Source organism: Bufo gargarizans, chromosome 2 (assembly GCF_014858855.1).
Source record: "Bufo gargarizans isolate SCDJY-AF-19 chromosome 2, ASM1485885v1, whole genome shotgun sequence".
Classification (NCBI taxonomy): Eukaryota; Metazoa; Chordata; class Amphibia; order Anura; family Bufonidae; genus Bufo; species Bufo gargarizans.
The window spans coordinates 634,840,956-634,866,000 of NC_058081.1; the positions used below are offsets into that span (position 1 = coordinate 634,840,956).

The window sequence follows — 25,045 nt, forward strand, 5'->3', positions numbered from 1 at the left end:
TAATTATAGTTAGAGCCTGTGATTCTGTCACAAATGGTAGGGATAAGTGCAGCCCTGAGCTCCGCCAACACAACACTATCCCTACCTACTTGCACAATCCGTCCTAACCGACGGTGCACAACTGGACGACAGTCCCTAGCTTAAGTATGTGCAGGAACTTACAGGGAGGGAACAAAGTGGAGAAAACAAAAGACAAAGGCAGAATCGTAAACTTCCAGGCTGGGTAGAAACCAAACAAGCAATAACACAGTGTAGACAAAAACAGGACAAAAATTGAAGCTGAGGTCAAGTACCAGGAGGTCACGACAATACACAGGGATAAAGCAGAATCGAGGTCAAGTACAATCTGAGGTCATAAGCCAGGCGGTAACGTCAGTACAAAGGGAAAACATGAGATCAGTAGTCAAACACAAGCCGAGGTCAAGTTCCACAAACACACATGCAGGAAATATGCTGGTGAGTATAGGACCAATCAGTAGACCAGACTGAATGGTCATGTGACGTGGCCAGCGTCACATGACCCGGCTTCAGCCCCAGCCACTACTCTAAGCGTCGACTCATCACTGTCTGCGCTCATTCTTGCCCCTGCTTGTTGTCTAGGGGACGGAGACTGCCGGCCCCACTGAGGAAGCGCTTGCTGACGGGTCCTCCCCCCTCCCTTGATGCCAGAGTGACGAGGACGCCAGCCACGTCCGATGCCGGCTCCGTCCTCCCTCTCTGTCAACGGGGTGTCGGCGGTGCTGCAAGGAGGAACCGTCGGCTGCCTGTTACAGATAAACAATTTCAGAAAAAGGAGGAAAAGTTACAAACTTCTCTAGAAAAATTTCAAAACATGATACGAGACTGGAAACATCAACAATTTGTGAAAGACTTGCTAGAATTCAAAGAGAATAGAGCGTACTCCTTTCTCAATAAAAGACAATCTAAAGATTCCCACACAGACATTTCCTCCTATAGTGAGACTGGAATAGGGAGAGGAAGAGGTAGTGGACACAGAGGCAGAGGAAGAGGAGGAAGAACCAGGTACACAAGACCAAGCCAGTATAAAGATAAAAGTATTGACAAATCTCATACTTCATCTAATGTACCTACTGTATGATCTCCACGACCTCTTTTTTAGCCCAACCATCCACAAACATCCCCTACCAAACCCAGGGGGGAACAGCAACATAACAAATCGAGACAACAGATTCAAAATTATTAACCTCTCCTCATACTGAATCACTGCTTCTGAATATACTCTAATATAACAAAGAGTTATCCTTTGTACCTCCAGTGCAATTTGACTGCTTTGAGCGGAATAAAGACATTGCACTCTTTATAAAAAAAGTTGCTCTGGCATAAACACTTTGTTTTGCAAGATAAAAAGAAAGTGTGAGGAGATGAATATGGATGCACAGGATCTCCAGATAACAAAAACATTAATGGATCTAATACCAGAGGGGGGAAAAACAGATTTGAGGGCCTTTTTACGAATCTGAAACTAAAAAGTGACTAAATGCCACCACCACTGCCTGATTTCCATATCTCAATTTTCCAGAAATTGGTCTTAAAGGACCAGGGGCGTAGCTATGGGCTCATGGGCCCTGGTGCTAGAGTTCAGCTTGGGCCCCCCCTTCCCTCAGTACTTTGGGGTCTGGGACAGGGAAGCACATAGCCTTCGTGCTGCCTGAGGCAAAAACCTAACCCCCACCCCCGCCATGCCAAATTATTGGCCTAACCCCTTCCCTCCAGCCAAAGGGGTAACTTGACCAGCATGCGCTTTCTATAATGCCAGTGTCTTTTTATGTGGCACAAGGGTCTTTGGGCCCCTTTAGGCTCATGGGTCCGGTAGCGACTGCTACCTCTGCACCCCCTATAGCTACGCCCTTGTAAAGGACCTGGAAACAATTACTCCTAAATTTAGAGGTCCTGGAAATTTAAGTTATGATGAATCTGTTGCTTTTAAGAAACTAGCGCAAGATAAAAAAATATTGTAATAAAACCCTCTGACAAAGAGGGGAACGTAGTAGTAATGGACCATAAGATATATGTCAAGATGTGCATGGATATCCTTAGTGGCACCAATTCATATAGGATCCTTGATAGAAATCCTGGTCCAGTTTTCCTCCAAGAGTTGAAAGTGATCCTAATAAGGGGCCTCAGACAAAAAAATTATTGACCAACATGAATATGACTTACTTTTACCAGAATACCTCATAACAGCAGCGTTTTACTCCCTACCTAAGATACATAAGGGGGTTATGCCACTTAAGGGGCTTCCGATTGTATCCAGAGTAGGAAGCATTGGACAAAATGTTGGCATGTATGTCGACTAGAGTTGAGCGAACACCTGGATGTTCGGGTACGAGAAGTTCGGCCGAACATCCCGGAAATGTTCGGGTTCGGGATCCAAACCCCATCCGAACTTCGTCCCGAACCCGAACCCCATTGAAGTCAATGGGGACCCGAACTTTTCGGCACTAAAAAGGCTGTAAAACAGCCCAGGAAAGAGCTAGAGGGCTGCAAAAGGCAGCAACATGTAGGTAAATCCCCTGCAAACAAATGTGGATAGGGAAATGAATTAAAATAAAAATTAAATAAATAAAAATTAACCAAAATCAATTGGAGAGAGGTCCCATAGCAGAGAATCTGGCTTCACGTCACCCACCACTGTAAGAGTCCATTTTCATAAATTTAGGCCCAGCACCCAGGCAGAGGAGAGAGGTCCCGTAACAGAGAATCTGGCTTCATGTCAGCAGAGAATTAGTCTGCATGTCATAACAGAGAATGAGGCTTCACGTCAGCCACCACTGCAACAGTCCATTGGCATATATTTAGGCCCAGCACCCAGGCAGAGGAGGGAGGTCCCGTAACAGAGAATCTGTCTTCATGTCAGCAGAGAATTAGTCTGCATGTCATAGCAGAGAATGAGGCTTCACGTCAGCCACCACTGCAACAGTCCATTGGCATATATTTAGGCCCAGCACACACACAGGCAGAGGAGAGAGGTCCCGTAACAGAGAATCTGGCTTCATGTCAGCAGAGAATCAGTCTGCATGTCATAGCAGAGAATGAGGCTTCACGTCAGCCACCACTGCAACAGTCCATTGGCATATATTTAGGCCCAGCACACACACAGGCAGAGGAGAGAGGTCCCGTAACAGAGAATCTGGCTTCATGTCAGCAGAGAATCAGTCTGCATGTCATAGCAGAGAATGAGGCTTCACGTCAGCCACCACTGCAACAGTCCATTGGCATATATTTAGGCCCAGCACACACACAGGCAGATGAGAGAGGTCCCGTAACAGAGAATCTGTCTTCATGTCGGCAGAGAATTAGTCTGCATGTCATAGCAGAGAATGAGGCTTCACGTCAGCCACCACTGCAACAGTCCATTGGCATATATTTAGGCCCAGCACACAGGCAGAGGAGAGAGGTCCCGTAACAGACAATCTGGCTTCATGTCAGCAGAGAATCATTCTGCATGTCATAGCAGAGAATCAGGCTTCACGTCACCCAACATTGGAACAGTCCATTGGCATATATTTAGGCCCCGGCACCCAGACACAGGAGAGGTTCATTCAACTTTGGGTAGCCTCGCAATATAATGGTAAAATGAAAATAAAAATAGGATTGAATGAGGAAGTGCCCTGGAGTCCAATAATATATGGTTAAGGGGAGGTAGTTAATGTCTAATCTGGACAAGGGACGGACAGATCCTGTGGGATCCATGCCTGGTTCATTTTTATGAACGTCAGCTTGTCCACATTGGCTGTAGACAGGCGGCTGCGTTTGTCTGTAATGACGCCCCCTGCCGTGCTGAATACACGTTCAGACAAAACGCTGGCCGCCGGGCAGGCCAGCACCTCCAAGGCATAAAAGGCTAGCTCTGGCCACGTGGACAATTTAGAGACCCAGAAGTTGAATGGGGCCGAACCATCAGTCAGTACGTGGAGGGGTGTGCACACGTACTGTTCCACCATGTTAGTGAAATGTTGCCTACTGCTAACACGTTGCGTATCAGGTGGTGGTGCAGTTAGCTGTGGCGTGTTGACAAAAGTTTTCCACATCTCTGCCATGCTAACCCTGCCCTCAAAGGAGCTGGCATTGACACAGCTGCCTTGGCGACCTCTTGCTCCTCCTCTGCCTTGGCCTTGGGCTTCCACTTGTTCCCCTGTGACATTTGGGAATGCTCTCAGTAGCGCGTCTACCAACGTGCGCTTGTACTCGCGCATCTTCCTATCACGCTCCAGTGCAGGAAGTAAGGTGGGCACATTGTCTTTGTAGCGTGGATCCAGCAGGGTGGCAACCCAGTAGTCCGCACAGGTTAAAATGTGGGCAACTCTGCTGTCGTTGCGCAGGCACTGCAGCATGTAGTCGCTCATGTGTGCCAGGCTGCCCAGGGGTAAGGACAAGCTGTCCTCTGTGGGAGGCGTATCGTCATCGTCCTGCCTTTCCCCCCAGCCACGCACCAGTGATGGACCCGAGCTGCGTTGGGTGCCACCCCGCTGTGACCATGCTTCATCCTTATCCTCCTCCACCTCCTCCTCATCCTCCTCGTCCTCCAGTAGTGGGCCCTGTCTGGCCACATTTGTACCTGGCCTCTGCTGTTGCCAAAAACCTCCCTCTGAGTCACTTCGAAGAGACTGGCCTGAAAGTGCTAAAAATGACCCCTCTTCCTCCTCCTCCTCCTCCTCCTGGGCCACCTCCTCTTGCATCATCGCCCTAAGTGTTTTCTCAAGGAGACATAGAAGTGGTATTGTAACGCTGATAACGGCGTCATCGCCACTGGCCATGTTGGTGGAGTACTCGAAACAGCGCAACAGGGCACACAGGTCTCGCATGGAGGCCCAGTCATTGGTGGTGAAGTGGTGCTGTTCTGTAGTGCGACTGACCCGTGCGTGCTGCAGCTGAAACTCCACTATGGCCTGCTGCTGCTCGCACAGTCTGTCCAGCATGTGCAAGGTGGAGTTCCACCTGGTGGGCACGTCGCATATGAGGCGGTGAGCGGGAAGGCCGAAGTTACGCTGTAGCGCAGACAGGCGAGCAGCAGCAGGATGTGAACGCCGGAAGCGCGAACAGACGGCCCGCACTTTATGCAGCAGCTCTGACATGTCGGGGTAGTTGTGAATGAACTTCTGCACCACCAAATTCAGCACATGCGCCAAGCAAGGGATGTGCGTCAAATTGGCTAGTCCCAGAGCTGCAACGAGATTTCGCCCATTATCGCACACCACCAGGCCGGGCTTGAGGCTCACCGGCAGCAACCACTCGTCGGTCTGTTGTTCTATACCCCGCCACAACTCCTGTGCGGTGTGGGGCCTGTCCCCCAAACATATGAGTTTCAGAATGGCCTGCTGACGTTTACCCCGGGCTGTGCTGAAGTTGGTGGTGAAGGTGTGTGGCTGACTGGATGAGCAGGTGGAAGAAGAGGAGGAGGAAGCCGAGAAGGAGGAGGTGGCAACAGGAGGCAAAGAATGTTGCCCTGCGATCCTTGGCGGCGGAAGGACGTGCGCCAAACAGCTCTCCGCCTGGGGCCCAGCTGCCACTACATTTACCCAGTGTGCAGTTAGGGAGATATAGCGTCCCTGGCCGTGCTTACTGGTCCACGTATCTGTGGTTAGGTGGACCTTGCCACAGATGGCGTTGCGCAGTGCACACTTGATTTTATCGGATACTTGGTTGTGCAGGGAAGGCACGGCTCTCTTGGAGAAGTAGTGGCGGCTGGGAACAACATACTGTGGGACAGCAAGCGACATGAGCTGTTTGAAGCTGTCTGTGTCCACCAGCCTAAATGACAGCATTTCATAGGCCAGTAGTTTAGAAATGCTGGCATTCAGGGCCAGGGATCGAGGGTGGCTAGGTGGGAATTTACGCTTTCTCTCAAATGTTTGTGAGATGGAGAGCTGAACGCTGCCGTGTGACATGGTTGAGACGCTTGGTGACGGAGGTGGTGGTGGTGGTGTTGGTGGTACATCCCCTGTTTGCTGGGCGGCAGGTGCCAACGTTCCTCCAGAGGCGGAGGAAGAGGCCGAGGCGGCAGCAGCAGAAGAGGCCGAGGCGGCAGCAGCAGAAGAGGTAGCAGGGGGAGCCTGAGTGACTTCCTTGGTTTTAAGGTGTTTACTCCACTGCAGTTCATGCTTTGCATGCAGGTGCCTGGTCATGCAGGTTGTGCTCAGGTTCAGAACGTTAATGCCTCGCTTAAGGCTCTGATGGCACAGCGTGCAAACCACTCGGGTCTTGTCGTCAGCACATTGTTTGAAGAAGTGCCATGCCAGGGAACTCCTTGAAGCTGCCTTTGGGGTTCTCGGTCCCAGATGGCGGCGGGCAGTAGCAGGCGGAGTCTCTCAGCTCTGATATAGCAGAAACCACTAAATTATGAAATTGCTAAATTGGGAATTGTATTTCAACCCAGAACAAAAAATGTGCTTTGACGGACACTAATTAACTTTCCCAGCCACAACAGGACAGCGGTAACGAGAGATTTAGCAGGATATAAATTTGAGGCCTAGTATTTAGGCGCTGGGTGACAGGTATGGGTTTAGTGACAGAATTAGACTTGGAAATACACAGTAGCGTGTGTGTGAAGTTATTCTGAATGACCCTATGTGCACCTTGAATATTATATACCCTTTTAGGGATAGATTTCAAATAGCTCTGATATAGCAGGAACCACTAAATTATGAAATTGCTAAATTGGGAATTGTACTTCAACCCAGAACAAAAAATGTGCTTTGACGGACACTAAATAACTTTCCCAGCCACAACAGGACAGCGGTAACGAGAGATTTAGCGGGATATACATTTGAGGCCTAGTATTTAGGCGCTGGGTGACCGGTATGGATTTAGTGACAGAATTAGACTGGGATATGGCCAAAAAATAACCACACTATTGCTGGTTAAATGCACTTGGTGACGGGCGCAGCTTGCCCCTGATGTAGTATATGGCCAAAAAATGAACAGACTATTGCTGGTTAAATGCACTTGGTGACGGGCGCAGCTTGCCCCTGATGTAGTATATGGCCAAAAAATGAACAGACTATTGCTGGTTAAATGCACTTGGTGACGGGCACAGCTTGCCCCTGATTTAGTATATGGCCAAAAAATGAACAGACTATTGCTGGTTAAATGCACTTGGTGTGATAGCTTGACCAACCACACTACTGAGGGTTAAATGCACTTGGTGACGGGCGCAGCTTGCCCCTGATGTAGTATATGGCCAAAAAATGAACAGACTATTGCTGGTTAAATGTACTTGGTGTCACAGCTTGACCAACCACACTACTGAGGGTTAAATGCACTTGGTGACGGGCGCAGCTTGCCCCTGATGTAGTATATGGCCAAAAAATGAACAGACTATTGCTGGTTAAATGCACTTGGTGTGATAGCTTGACCAACCACACTACTGAGGGTTAAATGCACTTGGTGACGGGCGCAGCTTGCCCCTGATTTAGTATATGGCCAAAAAATGAACAGACTATTGCTGGTTAAATGCACTTGGTGTGATAGCTTGACCAACCACACTACTGAGGGTTAAATGCACTTGGTGACGGGCGCAGCTTGCCCCTGATGTAGTATATGGCCAAAAAATGAACAGACTATTGCTGGTTAAATGCACTTGGTGTCACAGCTTGACCAACCACACTACTGAGGGTTAAATGCACTTGGTGACGGGCGCAGCTTGCCCCTGATGTAGTATATGGCCAAAAAATGAACAGACTATTGCTGGTTAAATGCACTTGGTGACGGGCGCAGCTTGCCCCTGATTTAGTATATGGCCAAAAAATGAACAGACTATTGCTTGTTAAATGCACTTGGTGTGATAGCTTGACCAACCACACTACTGAGGGTTAAATGCACTTGGTGACGGGCGCAGCTTGCCCCTGATGTAGTATATGGCCAAAAAATGTACAGACTATTGCTAATTAAATGCACTTGGTGTCACAGCTTGACCAACCACACTACTGAGGGTTAAATGCACTTGGTGACGGGCGCAGCTTGCCCCTGATGTAGTATATGGCCAAAAAATAAACAGACTATTGCTGGTTAAATGCACTTGGTGTGACAGCTTCACCCTGATGTAGGCTTTAGCCAAAAAACAACCACACCATTGAGGGTTAAATGCACTTGGTGACAGGCGCAGCTTGCCCCTGATTTAGTATATGGCCAAAAAATGAACAGACTATTGCTGGTTAAATGCACTTGGTGTGACAGCTTCACCCTGATGTAGGCTTTAGCCAAAAAACAACCACACCATTGAGGGTAAAATGCACTTGGTCGCAGCTTGGATGCACTTGGTCGCAGCACCGCACAAGACACAAAATGGCCGCCGATCACCCCAGAAAAAAGTGACTGACAAACGGTCTGGGCAGCCTAAAAACAGTGAGTGAGCATTTGAATTTCAGCAGCTCAATGATGCACAGCTGCAGATCGATCGATTAATCAAGTGAAGTCCTTTGGAGGAGTTAATCTGCCTAATCTCGCCCTACTGTCGCATCCGCAACCTCTCCCTACGCTAATCAGAGCAGAGTGACGGGCGGCGCTATGTGACTCCAGCTTAAATAGAGGCTGGGTCACATGGTGCTCTGGCCAATCACAGCCATGCCAATAGTAGGCATGGCTGTGACGGCCTCTTGGGGCAAGTAGTATGACGCTTGTTGATTGGCTGCTTTGCAGCCTTTCAAAAAGCGCCAAGAAAGCGTCACAAAAGCGCCAAGAAAGCGACGAACACCGAACCCGAACCCGGACTTTTACGAAAATGTCCGGGTTCGGGTCCGTGTCACGGACACCCCAAAATTCGGTACGAACCCGAACTATACAGTTCGAGTTCGCTCATCCCTAATGTCGACCACATCATCAGACCATTTGTGGAGACTCTTCCCTCCTACATAAGGGACACATCAGATTTTTTGCTAAGACTTGAAGGGGTGTGTCTGGATGATGAGACTATACTGGCATCTATTGATGTAGTGGCCTTTTATAGTTCCATACATCACCATCTTAGACTGAGAGCAGTGGGAAGTTTTTTTATCCACAAGAGATGTGGCTTTATCGACACACAACCAATTTGTACTGGATCTCTTGGAGTTCAACCTGACGAGCAACTTTTCATCTTTAATACTTCCAATACTACCATCAGCTCAGGGGTACCTCATGGGTAGCCCATGTGCGCCAGCATACGCAAATTTACTCCTGGGCTGGTGGGAAGCTAACTATATCTGGTCACATAATCATTAACGATTATGAACTAGGCCTGAGATTTAGACCTGTGACTCCAACACTCTTCCTTTCCTTGATGTGCAAATACGGAGAGGACGGAATAATTCAATCAGTACTACTATATTCCGTAAATCCACAGCAACAAATAGTCTCCTGAAATGGGAGAGTACACACTCTTACTCGCTACGTAAAGGGATTCCAAAAGAACAATACATGAGAATACAACGTAACTGTTCAAATATGTTTAACTTTAAGAAACAAGCAAATGATCTGAGGGCAATGTTCAGAGAAAGAGGATACCTTGATGGGATCCTCAAAGCCACATTTGAGTCAGCATGTGTATCCAAGAGAGAGACATTACTAATCCCCCAAAAATCTGAGAGTACACAGATACAACCTACAAGAATTATTGGCATGTTTGACAACGCACATGAACATGTCAGAAAGATCATAACAAGACACTGGGACATACTATGCGATGACCCAGACCTTCGGGACGTGATTGGGTCTTACCCTTAGATTACGTACAGGAAAGGACGGAGTCTGAGGGATAGATTGGTCCATAGCCACGATCAGCCTCCAGCAAGAGAAGGAGGATGACTAACACGATGCCCGAAAGGCATGTTCAGGTGTGGAAAATGTGTGCCATGTAGTCAAGTAAGGGTAATAAAGGAATTTACATGCTCAAAGACAGGCACTGTATATAAAATCAAGGATTTTATTAATTGCCAGACAACAGAAGTGGCCTACCTGGTACAATGTAGTTGTCCATTAGACTGCATTGGAAAAACCAAAAGGGAACTTAGACGATGTATCCGGGCCCACTATAATGATATTGTAAATAAAAAGGACACATCTGTGGCGAGACACATGAATATGGTACATGGAGGGGACACAAACTGTATTAAATTCATTGTACTTGAACAGATTCCGCAAATGCGGAGAGGAGGTGACTGGGACAATAGGATCCTGAGAAGAGAGGTAAGATGGATATTTACAATGCAATCCACTGCACCCAAAGGACTGAATGAGATGCTATCTTTTAAGCCATTTCTATAATCCTGCTTATATGTGTGTAAGACCCCTTTAAAAATCATGGGGCCAATTATTCACACAGAAGAAGATGGCACCTAAAACAGGGGGAGTATTTGCAACTGTACTCCCTATGCCTAGGAAATCCCAGGACATCACAGCCGGAATAATGATAGCTATACCAATGATATATAACAGTTTTATTCATAAATACTGACGTATCCATCCAGGAATGTGCGAGTTCTGTGCGCCCATATTGTCCTATGCATCCTCCCATATGTGTAGTTCCACCACATATGGGATCATAAATATGTAAACACAGATCTAAAATGTTGATAGAGTATCATCAATGTCCCAAAAATATATATGATGAGGCGGCCAGGCTGGCCGTCCGAATGTCTAAGATAGATCATGCTTCGATAGTACATTGACATCTAGAATAAATTCAATGTAAGCAATGCTGTGCAGGAACTGATAATAGTAAGTACTCCTTCGCTGCCCATGACATTGAATCGTCCTGATGATCAGATCAGAGGCGAATCCGACACTGTTCCAATCAGGCATGGTGTCGGCGTTTTGTGAGTGTTGATATCACACCAGTGGTGTGGCTGGAGACTATTGGATGCACTGTTCCCTACAGAACGTTACAATAAGAAGTTAAGTTGGCCACCTACCTATGTCATGGGATGTAGAGCACAAGAACATGACAAGGTTTAAAATTAATACTTCACCTCCAATTGTGTATAAATTTGCATCCATTGGAAAGCTTACTGCACTGCAATGGAGTGGTCATTTATGTTGCAGGAACAGAAAATTCGATTTATAATGATAATAGAAGTAAACTTAAATCTATCCTACGTTGCCTCTATATCGAATCAGAATTTTTTTTTAGATTTTTTTTTGAGGGGGGGGGGGGGCATATAGTAGGTATACCCATAATTAAGCTTTATTAAATTGGAAATCCTGAAAGCAGTTTTCCAATCTTCTGTAAGTTAAGATAAAGACCTTTTTATTGCTTGCTATCAACAAATAAAAAATGTCCAGAAGCTGAAAAACAAACTGATCCTGCTGCCCATATTTCTTACAAGAAAGAGGGCTTATACACTTATAGAGCCATACCTGTAATAAGATACCTGTATCAGTTTACAAAACCTGTTTTCAAACTGAGCCAAAATTATACATTTCTCTTTCTCGCTATTTTTTTTTAACTTTGTTTGACAAGTCTGGCTTTAAAGTTGCATGAAAAGCTGACACAAAAACTGAAATGCTGCTAAAAAATGTGGCATTTTTTAGGAGATTTTTTTTAATTAACACTTTTGAGCAGATAATCCCCCCCCCCCAAGAAAAAAAATTGCAATGTCCTACTTTGTCCACTTTTTGAAGCACAAATTCTGAAATGAAGGGGTTGATAAATCCACACCCATGTGTAAAACTCCTTAAGGGCTCATGCACACGACCGTAATGACTATGTGCCTGTATTGCGGACTGCAAATGGTAGATTTGCAATATCTAGTAACTGTCGATGTGCACTCCATGCTGCGGATGCGGACCCATTGACTGCTGACAACTTCAAGACGCATCCTGTATGGAGAAACTAGTCGCATGCATTGCTCAGGTGTTATTCTTGAAATCCTGACAGTTCTGTGGGCTCCTTCTATGAAGTCTGAGCTTTAGTTAATTCCATAGATTTTCTATTGGATTCAGGTCAGGTGATTGGCCGGGCCACTCTAGCAGCTTTATTTTCTTTCTCTGAAACCAATTGAGAGGTTCCTTGCCTGTGTGTTTGGGATCATCTTCATCATCCTGGTAGATGGCAGCAGTTTTGTTTCAAGAATGTCTCAGTACATTTGTCCATTCATCCTTTCTTCAATTATATAAAGTTTGCCAGTGCCGTATGCTGAAAAACAGCCCCGCACCATGATGTTCCCACCTCAAAACTTTACTGTTGGTATAGTGTTTTTGGGGTGATATGCAGTGCCTTTTGGCCTCTAAACATGGTGTGTATTATGGCTTCCAAAGAGTTCAATTTTGGCCAAGTCTTACTAAACTATATTCTCCCAGTATTTCACAGGCTTGTCTAAATGTTGTTGAGCAAACCTTAAGCACACTTGAACATACTTTTGTTCTGCAATGGAGTCTTGCATGGTGAGCATGCCTACAGGTCATGGAGGTTAAGTGCATTATTGTTTTCTTTGAAACAATTGTACCTGCTGATTCCAGGTCTTTCTGAAACTCTCCACAGGTGATCTTTGGTTCTTGGACAACTCTTCTGATATGCAATTTGTTTCACTCCTCTGTCTCAAATCTTGCAGGGAGCATCTGGTTGTGGCTAGTTTATGGTGAAATTATGGTCTTAAAACGTTTGGATTATGGCCCCAACAGTGCTCGCAGGAACCTTCAGTAGTTTAGGAATTCTCCTGTAACCAATGTCATCTGTATGTTTTGCAACAATAATGTTGCAAAGGTCTTGAGAGAGCTCACTGGTTTTATCCATGATGAGAGGTTTCTTGTGTTGCCCCCTTGGTAATGACACCTTTTTTTATAAATTTTTTTAAAGATGATTTTGATTAGGATTTTTCAATGTAAACTTACATTTAAAACATTGAAGTATGTTTATGTAAATACAAGCAATAAAGAATAATTTGCAAACGTTTCCAGTTGCATCAAAGTATTGGTAGTATGGTTCACCTTTTTATAGGCCATCAGTTGAACCAGCTGATAATTTTTCACTAAGTGGTGGGGTTGCTTTCTAATTACTGATAGATAAGCTGGTGTCATGACTTTTCATGGATTTTTACACCTCTCTTCATGTGTTTAATACTTTTTCCCTGTGTCATTTCTCATTATTACACATAACTTAATTTATGAACATCTATGGTTTGATTTTTGTTGCCTGTGTGGAGTGGATGGGTTGTTACCAAAATCTGGTGAGAATTTCATGTCAATAGCACCTTTAGAAATAGATTCACTTAGAAAATTGGTGACGTGTTCAATACTTATTTCAACCTCTGTATTTGGTGAAGTTAGAACAAATTCTCATGTCTTCTCATCTGTAAAATTTTTTCTTGATTTCCTTTAATGGCGCGGTCGTTCAGATATCTTTCAGATGTGATTTACATAACCCAATCATTGGGATTGGTAGAGACATTTTTACATAAGAAATGTCAGTTTTCTAGTAGATAAGACAGTTTGCAATCAGATCATTTGGGCCTCTTTCATACAGATTGTCTCAGGATGCGTTCAAGGTGCGTTCAGTGAAACTCGCACCATTTTGCAAGCATTTTCAATCAGTTTGTCTGAATTTGAGTTCAGTGTTTCGGTGTTTTCCACATGGATACAATCAGTTTTGATGCGTTTTTCATGCATGTGAAAAAAAAACTGAAGGTTTGCAAACAACATCTCCCAGCAACCATCAGTGAAAAACGCATTGCACCCGAACTGTATTCGGATGACATCTGGATGCAGGGCGTTTGAAGCCCCATTCACTTCTATGGGGCCAGGGCTGTGTGAAAAAAGCAGAGTATAGAACATGACGTAATTCTCACGCAAAGCAGAAATGATGCGTGAAAAACAACGCTCATGTACATAGACCCATTGAAATGAATGGGTCAGGATTCAGTACGGGTGCTATGCGTTCACTTCAAGCATTGCCCCCACGCAGAAAACTTGCTCGTGTAAAAACCAATGTGGTATACGGTATATTCCGGCCTATTTTTTCAAAACATTTAGACCATTTTCTTATCCTAAACCAGACATAGACAATGATGAATGAGATGGGCCTACCGCCCCCTTCCCTGCCCATGCCACTCCCACTTTTCTAGACCTGGCATGAGCAGGAAAAAGTAATAGATTCTGCTGCACCAAGGTGTGTGACAGAATCTACCCCATATATGCGCTATAAAAGAGGCGTATATCTGGTCATAAATGACCCCCTTGGTGTTCTTATTTGTAGTCTAGTAGTCTGTTGAAATGTGATTTCTATTTTTATGTCTGAATACTGACACAGTACTTAATATCAATGAAACACAATATATTTGCATTCATTCTACCGTGCATAAAATGCTATGTGTGTGCCCACCATTAAATGGGTCACTGCATTATTTTATTCACAGTCTGGGCCTTCTTCTACATTTTGCCGTCGTGCCACTGTATTTTGCTGTGAGCAATAATTAATGGGATACGTTTCAAGTTGCAGGAAGCAGAACATAATATTACCGTAAACAAATATCAAAGTAGCGGAGAAAAACATAGATTTCTAAATACGTTTTCGATTTCAAGACTTTCAATTAAATTCAAGACTTTTTCAAACGTGATAATAAAGTTAAAATACTAAATCTACATAAACATGTTCATATTCATGAATGTGGCTGCAAAGATACAGAAACTTCATGCAAATTACTTTTACTATAATGTTTCCAACAACTGTGGGCTAATGACAACTCTTTTTTATACCAAAGCCAGGCCAAAGATAAGTCACCAATGCAGGGGAAATTCACTATTACATATCATCAGATTTGAAGAAATTTCACAAAAACGACTCCTAAAGCCATAGCTGGCCTTTACCCTATAACCCCTATACAGGGATCAGGATTTCACTGCAGGGGGAACCACCAGGCAGCTACCTCCTGAGGTAGTCTCTGTCCAATGGCTGATGATCCACAGGGGTCAAGAGAAATTCATGCATAAAACTGATGGATCTAGCAAAACCGCAGACAGGGACAGCCCAAGCTTCGGGAGCGTACAAGCGCTCCAGTAAACAGTTCAAAGGACAGGCCGGGCAGCTCTGGGTCAAAATGAGGAACAGGCAGAGGTCAGATTAAACAGTGAAGGTCAAATCTGGAAATGGGCAGAGGTCGGTACACAGGCAAGCAGACAAGACTATGGCACACCTTTGCAGAAAGCCTGCTAAGTAGAACCTTTGGCCTTTGCTCATTTGGTCTGGAAGACACAGGTGTAAGATTGCTCTTCTAAGTAAAAGACTGATATGTGAATAGTGAGTGTTTGTGGGGTGAATGGTCATCTTAGTTTTTTCTTTTTTGTGATAACAGATGGGGAGGTGGTCATAGTCCATTATTGTTACTGCAAAATAGAAATAAAACTGTTTTAAAAAATTATCTGATTTCATCCCACTAGTTTCTGCTTCAAGGGGGCCCTTTAAATATCTTCAAATCACAGCTTTACTTTAAATATCGGTTTTAAACATAAACTTAAAAGGCACAGAAGGAAGACTTTTTTCAGCCCTAATTTAAATGCATTGATAATTTGAGTGATATACGTGTGAAAGATCACGGTTTGGAGAAATCAAGGGTGAATGATAAGAATGTGTAAGCAGTGTCTAATGGTCTAGCTACACAGCCGCATGGGCTTTTAGACTAGAAGAGGTTAGAGACAGGAAAGAAAATGAATGGACTGCTGTGAACGTTTGTAGATCTGAAGTCCTATAATATTCCAATACTCTGTAGTTGTATAGCATTAGCATATTCCTCAACACCTTACAATCAGGGAAAGTAATAAAATGCACAAAATGACAATGTGGAAGCAAATGCAAATTGTTGTTACTAGGTTAGGGTCTAAGTGTATGATCATTCATGAACCAGTTCTTTCTGTATATGCACCTCATGTGAACTTGTTTCTTTTAAGCCTGTGTAAGGGATCCAGTGAACATAACAGGTCTGTACATTTGCCAAGTATGTACAGAACTGCTATGTAAAGATAGATGAGTGTACTATTTGAGATTCAGTTCAGGTTTGCCAAATTTTAAAAAAAGTTCAGTTCGGACCCAAATTGATTCAGGCCAAACCAAAGTTGCTCCAATGGCCCTGAAAATTGGTATATCACACCCTCTAGTCTCCAATAATGAGGTATTGGATGAGCACTCAGCACTTGGTCTTGTAATAAAAGTTTAATTAAACATGGTTAAAAATACTTATATAGCATAAAATTCACATGTATGTGACATAAAGCGCAAAATAATATACACCATACAATGTAAGAAAATAAAATTCACATAAAATCACATAAATTCACAAGTAGGAAGGATCCCTTATGTCCACAGTGATTGGCTGAAAATTCTATATTACTGCAGAATGATAAAATACTCTGCAGTATATCCAGACTCAAATCTGTATGTGTATGATTATACACGCACTGGGGGTATATAGTCTAATCTCTCATTTGTAGACAATCTTAGATGGTGGTCTCCATTCACACAATGTTGCACATGTGGTTGAGTTCCTTTTAGTAAATGACACAATAGGTCATGTATTGCGTTTGATACAGTCTTGTGCCTGTGATGTACAGGTTTTATAGCGGAAATATGCCGATTTTTTTGCCGGTTTTTAGGCAGGATTTTATAGATACATTCTTCTTACCTTCCTTTTTTGTTGTTCTTTCATGCCTTTCTCTGGTTTGGCGAGGGCAGCACGGGACACAGTCGGCGTCTCACTGCACGCTCCTCCAGCCAACTTACCCGAATTCTCGAGGGAGTTGAGGCAATGTTCCGGCTTTACCTGACTCATGTAAATTTGGGTTTGTAGCACCAAATCCGCAATTTCGCCTAGAGTGAGCCACCGTTCTTAAAGTGCAACTCATATTTTTTTTTGTTTGTTTTGCTTTTTATTTTTCCCCTCAACAAGCTCTCGAATGCAACAACAGCAATAGTCAATCAAGTCTGAGTGACAGTGATATACATAGCTACAGGAAAATGCACATTTGATGGTGCAAGCAAACAGCATGTTTAAAGCACACTGTGCCTTCACATGTGCTATGTGTTTTTTTATATTCCAAAGCTTCCAAAATTGTCCCTTATTGGGGCCAGATGATGTTTAAACACACAGTGTTATTGAATAAAAAGATTATTAAAAAGTGGCTTGGGGGACCAAGTGTCTAAAAATTATGCCTTGACAGGGTCAGAATGCCTGCCCATATAACACACATAAGTATTGATTGTCAGAAGAAAAAGTGACTTGTTGGAAGGGTAGTCTAAGTGGCATGTGGCCACAATAGTAGCAGCAGCAGAAGCAGCATAGCATGAAACATACAAGGCAGGAGGTCAGCTGTCTATGGATAGTAGTAGTAATAGTAGTAGTGGTTGTAGTGGCAGTAGTGGCGGATGTGTAGCATTATGGTGGTGGCAGTAGGTGATTAGAAGTGAGGAGCAGCCGCTGAGGCGGTGGCAGCAGCAGCCTTATGGTTCATATTGGCAGGCAGACAGCAGCAGCCTTACAGAAGATGATGTTGGCAGGCTGTAGCAGTGGTATGGTGGTGGTGGTGGCATGATGGTAGGCAGGCAGCAGCATCATGATGGAGGCAGGATGGTAGGCAAGCAGACAACAACAGTGGTAAGATGGTGCACCATGAGCAAGGCCAGAACTGTTCATTGGCCTCAGCCAATTGATAGCACACCTATACTAGTCCTTAAAAGGACTTTTGTGGCCCTATTAGCTAGCATTTGGTGTCCCTAACAGTCTGCCCCTGCTCCACAAAGCAACCTCTTCCTACACTGGCAAAACACAGAATGTATAATGGCTGCCAGATCGAGTTCTGTTATAGGGTGGAGGTGTGTCCATGTGCTTAAACATCTCAATTGGCTGTCCTGCCCCACCTGATGGATGTGTCATGGGTCAAAGTTCAGCGCAATGCAAAAGAATATGGCACATGCGAACATCACCATATGTTCTAATTGCGAGCAAGCAAAATTAGCTGGGAAAAGACTGCTGGGCGAACTGCAAGGCCATCTCTAAATATACTGTTATAAAGACACCAGTAATATGTATTAGCTTTATAAGTATAAAAAAAAAACCATTCTCAATATAGTAAGGCTATAGCCTTTTATTATGGGTTAAATGAGAGGGAAAAAAGTATCTCATGGGATTGGAACCTGGGGCATCCATATGCAAGGCTGACCTCCTCCATATTGAGTGGAGTGGTTTTCTATACTTGGAAAGCTAATACATATTACTATTTTCTTCATAATCATATATTGTGCCTGTGAAGTAAACAATATTATGTGTTATATTTGTAAGCATAGAAAACCTCTATCCTCAACATGATAAGGCTATAGTAAGTACTTTATATGACATGTGCATGCTAGGACACAGCTCCAGGATACTGCTCTGCCCTCAGCATGCTGATGTATAGCACTGTCAATCAAGTGAAGGGTGCAGACCATAAGGGTGTTACAAAAGCAGTGCTGAAAGGATCCAGCCTTGTCCCTGGTGTCCCAACATGCTCATTTGCATATGAATAAAAACACAGATATCTCCACTGCTGTTTAACATACAGACAAAAGAAAGTCTTTCTGTCTATGGCCTTATCTAGTTTCTTGACATATTGTTGTGCACCCTTCTGCGTAATGGTGTAGTAATTACACATATGTCGGTTCAAATAAATTTAACACCCCCCCCAAAAAAAAAATTGTAACCATGTGGAGATAGAGATTAATGGAAATGCATTGAGGCCCAATATCACGTTATCATTCACAAATAATTTTATGGGCTATCCTGCTTATTGTAAGCTTATTGTAAGCTTATGGTAATGCTTATTGTTTTTTCCACCACCTTGAGTATTTTAGACTATGTTCACACTTGTGGCAGCAGGGTCCAGCAGGCTGTTCCGGCTGGGGAACAGCCTGCCAGATCAGTGCTAACGCTTTCCCACCGTGCCGCTGGAAGTTCACTCCGGCCCCATTTACTATAATGGGGCGGGCCCTAGCACGGCAAACAAGCAGTGGATTCCTGACAAAAAAACGCAGCATGCTATAGTTTTTGTCCGGCTGCCTCTCGGCATGTTTGCCCTGCTGTGGCCTGACCTCCGGTCCGCCCCCATTGCAGTGAATGGGGCTGGAGTGGACTTACGGCGGCATGGTGGGCTAGCGTTAGCATGGATCCAGCAGACTGTTCCCCAGCCAGAACAGCCTGCTGGACCTTGCTGCCGCAAGTGTGAAAGTAGCCTTATACGGTTTTTAAAACTTTATGGAAAAAAAATAACTATGTGGAGATGTCCTGACACGAAGTTCAGACTAGTATTCTTTATCATCTTTATCATCACACGCCTGCCCCTCCTACTTTATCAATGAAGCAGGCGCGTTATGTAGTGAGTGACGTTACGCTGCCGTCCGGCCTGCCTGCTATGGGAATTTCCAGTGAGTACTACAGAGGATTTCTCTACTGCTGCAAAGAATTGCTCAAGTTTAACAAAGCGCCCTTGCCTACCACTGTCATCCACAGATCCCCCATAATAGTGTCTTCCACAGACCACGATTAGTTCAAAACCCACCAAAAGCACACCTTTTGGTTCAAAATATTTTCCTCCTCAAAAACCTAGGTGCGTCTTATAGGGCAAAATATACGGTATATATTATTTTAGTCATGCCTGTGATCATAAGGAGATAGCACCTCTGTGTATAGATAAGACAGGATCCACCATTCACAGCAGGTGATTATCACCTGATTGTACAATTACTTCTGCACAGGTCACAGAGCATGCCTAGAAAACTCTCTCATATAAGTCAATGAGGTCCCCTTGATTCCATTGTGTCTATGGTTCATTAGGCTGTGGTAAAGTAACTATTTAAATGCTTTGTAAATTTTTTTAAGAACGGCTCAGGAAAGATGGCCGACTCCATAATCATGTTCTGAAAATAGCATTAAAAAAATCCGTAATCAAAAAATAAAATCAGATTAGTTATTAGATTAATGACACATTTCCTTTGAATGGGGACAATGCTGTTGTCAGTAGAGGTTGTTAGGGGACAATAAAGCTGAGAGTTTTGTACTTCATGATAGTATTTATTTAGCGCTGTAGGGGAGATATTTTGTGCTGGCACGCTGTATTTATATGGTGAAGTTGGGAAGGTAATTTGACAATACACACTGGTGTCAGAGGCTTCTCTGGAGTTATTTTAGGCTTCATTGTGGTATGTATTGCTGTTGGGGAGGGTAACGTATGTCCTTGACCATATAATTAAGCATTTTTGTGTCAAACTTTTATTTCCATTCTTGATGATTTTTAAAGGGGCATGACCAAGTAAAGCAAACTAGCTCTTCTGGATTGCACACCATTATTTTTAGGCAATATCATATGTGGGCTGCTGGGGTTTGTGCCAGGGCTGTTTTGTAATCACAGTCCATCCTTGATGGCACACAATATAAAACTCACGAGCTAGAACAGTTCATGGAGCAAGGGGAATTTATATTCTTGCTACGGGGCTCAATGATTTCTATGTACGCCTCTGTCCTGGACCCCAATGTAAACCTCCTGAAGTAGTTTTTGTAAGAACGACAGCTGACCTACTGGATCAAGAGATAGGCACAGGGGATCAGGCAAAATTGCAATTACAGACAAGCTGAGGTAAGTACGGGCATGATAAGGGATCCAAGGTCAGGCTGGGCAGCGAAGGATCAATACAGAGGTCAGACACAGGTTTGGCTATGCAGTGAAGGGTCAAAACCTAGTTATCAGGCAGACAGTAGGCAAACAGGCAGACAACAGAAATAGCACACCTTCACACGATACTAGCATGTTAGTAAATTCTATTGCCTAGGTACTGTCCCTCTGGCAGAGTAAGAGATTAGTTGAGCGGCATTGTCCGAAACACATATGACAGAAATACAACCTAATGTCAAGATCACCTATTATTATGCCGAAAACTAAGTACTTCTTGTAATCCTCTTTTACTTTGGTAGGTCATTTGATCCCTAATACAATAATGGTGACATCATCCTTTTATACAAGTTTGGATAGAAAAATGTAAGCTGAAGAGATGGACCCTTTTGTCTTGGAGGAGGTGTGAGGTTGTGTAAGTGGGTGTGGGTACATTTTGACCCACTTCATGTACTTATATCCCTGCTTTGCAGGAATTTGTATCCATAATTCAAAAACTGCAAAAAACATTAATTTCCTGAGACAAATATTCAATTTTCGCACAAAATACAATGGGTGGGATTTTCTTCAGACTTCTATGCCAATCTTAATCAGAAGTGTGCCTATTAAAAAAATGTTGCACATCTTTAGGCTATCCATGTGCTAGAAACAGAAATTTAGTCCAACTCAAAGTGAGATAAACTTCAGCTATATTTACAGCTCTTTTCTGGTGCAAATAATAATAAATCTTTTAGGCTGAGGTGGACCCATTTCTTCCCCTAAGCCCTACCCACATTTAAAAAGAAGCAGTGTGAGAATGAGAAAGAAATGTATAAAATGTGCAAAACTAATTGAAACTTTTTTAAACCAAATAACTTGTGGCTTGGTAATTTCCCTCCGATTATTTCGGAATTTCTTAACATATTTGCAAGTAAGAATCTAAAACATTATCTTGGACAGACAGACTCGCTAAATTAAATTGTCTGCAAGGACAATCTGAGAATAGGCTTTCATTAAAATGCTGCTTTATAAAGCAAATTAGTCCCAACTGAGAGCTTGTCCATTTCCATGAATGATGGAACTATCTCATTAGTATGAATGCTTGATAACACGTACAAATCCCTCATATCCCCATGGGCTCATTGGCAGAAAGCTGAACATTAAAACCAGCTCTGTTCTATATGCCTGCCACCTCCAGACATTCCTTTGTCATAATCGCTTATTTCTTTCAGAAATTTGCAGGAATGTTTTTGTGAAGTTATACATCTTCAATTTTAAGCCTGGTAGGAGGGTCTGAATCTTAAATATCAGGATTACTACGATATAAAATGTAATCTTGTAGAAGGGCTGTATATTGAAGATGCATCAGCTCTATAAAAAAGACCAGTATTGATTAATTGAGATGTAGCCTCACTGGGACGAAATCAGCAATAGGAAATGTTGTATGCGCTTGAAAACACATTTAGACTTCCTGCACATGAACTACCCGTGCTACCCGTTGCCGTATTATGGACCACTTCAATGGGTTTCGTCCTGTACTTCCGTTCAGCAAAAAGAGCTAAGCCCTGGTGCGGCCCGCCGAGTATACTGGCCGAAAAGTCGTCGACGTGTGCATCCATGGAGACCTAAAGGACTATCCCACCGCCCTGGTGTCTCTATCCACGATGGCCGGCAATTGGACTCATGAGGTGGCCGTCGCCACAAAATTACATTATACACTAATAATTGGGAGAAACTTCCCCAGTGGCCATCACTGTGGCCTGAGGTGAGAGCCACCGATACCCATGGGGCAGGAGCAACCCCAATAGAATGGCCTTGTTCAGAGGGGAAACCGGAACACTGGGAACCTGAGACCGAAAGGCCAGCAGTAGGGGTGGCCGCAACTGCACAGAAAGGGGTGGAGCCAACCACACTGAATATAATCATGTGAGATGTGGAGAATTTGCCGCCGGGTCCGGAATTGGCAGACCTCAACGTCTCTGGAGACAATTTTGGTACAGCACAGCACCAGGACCTGACTCTATCTCGGCCCTGGGAAAATGTGGTAGTAGTTGAGGGTGAGCCAAAACAACCGGGGCTGAGTCTATGTTCCCCCGTTTTGTAGTTCAACAAGAGGTGCTGTATCGGGTAAATCAACTACGGGGTGAGCATATTGAACAGTTGGTGGTGCCCAAGACATATGACAAACTTGTGTTGGAATTAGCCCACCAACATGTTCTTGGGGGACACCTGGGCCAGCAGAAAACGCAGGACCGGATTCTACAGTTGTTTTACTGGCCCAGTGTGTTCAGAGAGGTGGAAGAGTATTGCAAGTTTTGCCCAACCTGCCAGATAGCCAGCCCCCAGCCACATTTCCGTAGTCCCCTGGTCCCTCTCCCGATTTATTGAGGTTCCATTCGAGCAGATCGCTATGGATCTCATAGGCCCAGTACCAAAGTCAGCTAGAGGGCACCAACACTTCTTGGTAGTCCCGGACTATGCCACTCGGTACCCGGATGAGGTGCTGCTGCGACTTTCCTCGGCCAAACTAATAGCCAAAGAGTTAGTGGAGATGTTTTCTTGAGTGGGCCTACCGAGAGAGATTCTGACCAACCAGGGGACCCCTTTTATGTCAAAAGTCATGAGGGAACTCAGTAAACTACCACAGATCAAACAGTTACGGGCCATGGCAGGCTTATAAAAGCAGACAGCGCTATCAGGTGGTGTGGATTTTCCTCCATCTGACAGTGATGCTGTGGCGTCCTCTAGGCTGAAGACTGCAAACAGGAGTGCAGGCCGCCTGGAAGCCTGCCAGTGAACTATTCTGTGGATGAGCATTCAGCCAGGTGTGAACCGACACCTAGAATTCCAGGTGAACATTGTTTTGTTTTTGCTGTGTGTGAACAAGCACCAAGACTGTTATGTTTTGCTGAGTGTGAATAAAACACTGAAGTTTGATTTACAACCTGGTTCCTTGCCTCTATACTGCGTCTGCTAACCTGTCTAACAGAGCAAATCCCCACAGTACTTACATACGGCCTTGATTCTGTAGTGAAAGTGTGGTCTGATACAATCAGTTTTGGGGTGTATTTTGTTTACATATAAGTAAATCCATCCATCCATCCTTCCTTGCTTCTGTGATGAAAGTGTGGTCTGGCATGCTGTATCATTTTGGTGCACGGGTGAAGAAAGCACGCTCCTTGGGCTTAATAAAAAAAGAAAAAGAAAGAAAAGAAACAACAGGTGATCACATCATAAAGGTAGAGAACAGATAATCCTAAGGGGGTTCGCGGCCGAGGCCGCTGTTCGCCGAATCAGAACACTTCTTTACAGACTTTTAGGGTGGTCAAATTATTTTGCACTTAATTCGGTGTCAATCAGTAGTTGCCGAGTTGGTGTGAAATAGTGGCCTGATACTAGACACTTTAGGGTGAGTTCACACTTCAGTTATTTGGTCAGTTATTTCCTTTATTTTTCTGTGAGCCAAAACCAGTAGTGAGGTCTACTCAGAGAAAAGGTGTAATGGAAGGATCTGCACCTGTTCTGTATTTTTGAGGGTATTCAAAACTACACATTTTAGAGTGTTCAAATTCTTTTACACTTAATTTGATGCGTCAATCAGTAGTTGCGGATTTGGTACAAAATTGCTGCCTGATACTACACCCTTTTTAAGGTGGTCAAATTCTTTTACACGTAATTCGATGTGTCAATCAGTAGTTCAGGAGTTGGTGTAAAACTGCGGCCTGATACTATACATTTTAGGGTGTTAAAATTATTTTACACTTACCGTAATTCGATGCGTCAATCAGTAGTTGCGGAGTTGGTGGCGAAATTGTGGCCTGACGCTTTTGCTCTTTTATCCTTGCAGATAATGTTACAGTACAGTATGTCCGACAGACAGGTGAGGAGGAGAGATCCGCTGCTTCCTCCGGCAGGCAGGCAAGTAGCGATGATGAGAGTCACGTGGGAGCCGGGTGTTGAGAGCGGTCAGGCATATGGACCTGAGCCTAGTAAGGGTGATGTGCAGACAGTATTGGATGATGATGTAGCCAATCGCACGTGGGAGCCGGATGAAGAGGGTGCTTCATCATCATCAGGAGAAGGGGGCGGAGCTAGCGCCAACAAGGAATGGCTGTGCATTTCTGAGCTCTATCACACAGACTGCCTTCTACCACAGCTAACGTCAGCAAACCTGACCAGAGATGCAGAAAATTAGCAACCTGAAGTCTGGAGACAACACCCAACCCCAAAAACCTTCATCCAGTGGTGGGGAAATGGATAAATTCATAAAGAAAGCTGCGGCTATATACATAGCAAAGGATACCAAGATGGCGCCTGCAGCCTAGAGCAAAGCCTGTGAGGGCGGACTGATTGCCTTAGATGGAGACAGGGAGGCGGAAGATACTGTAAGCCGCTAGAGTCTTCCAAAATCTCGAAAATAATTAAAACTGGCCTTGTCTAAAGCCTTAGA

At 44.2% G+C, this 25,045-nt stretch overlaps 1 protein-coding gene across 1 annotated transcript in view; it reads left to right on the forward strand.

Moving 5' to 3' along the window:
• The window catches only part of LOC122926231, a 70,140-nt gene extending 45,694 nt beyond the window's left edge, over positions 1-24,446 (forward strand). Inside the window, exon 3 of the mRNA XM_044277603.1 lies at positions 24,443-24,446. Within this exon, the coding sequence (XP_044133538.1) occupies positions 24,443-24,446 (4 nt within the window). The remainder of the gene's footprint in view (positions 1-24,442) is intronic.
• The last annotated feature ends 599 nt before the right edge of the window (positions 24,447-25,045 follow it).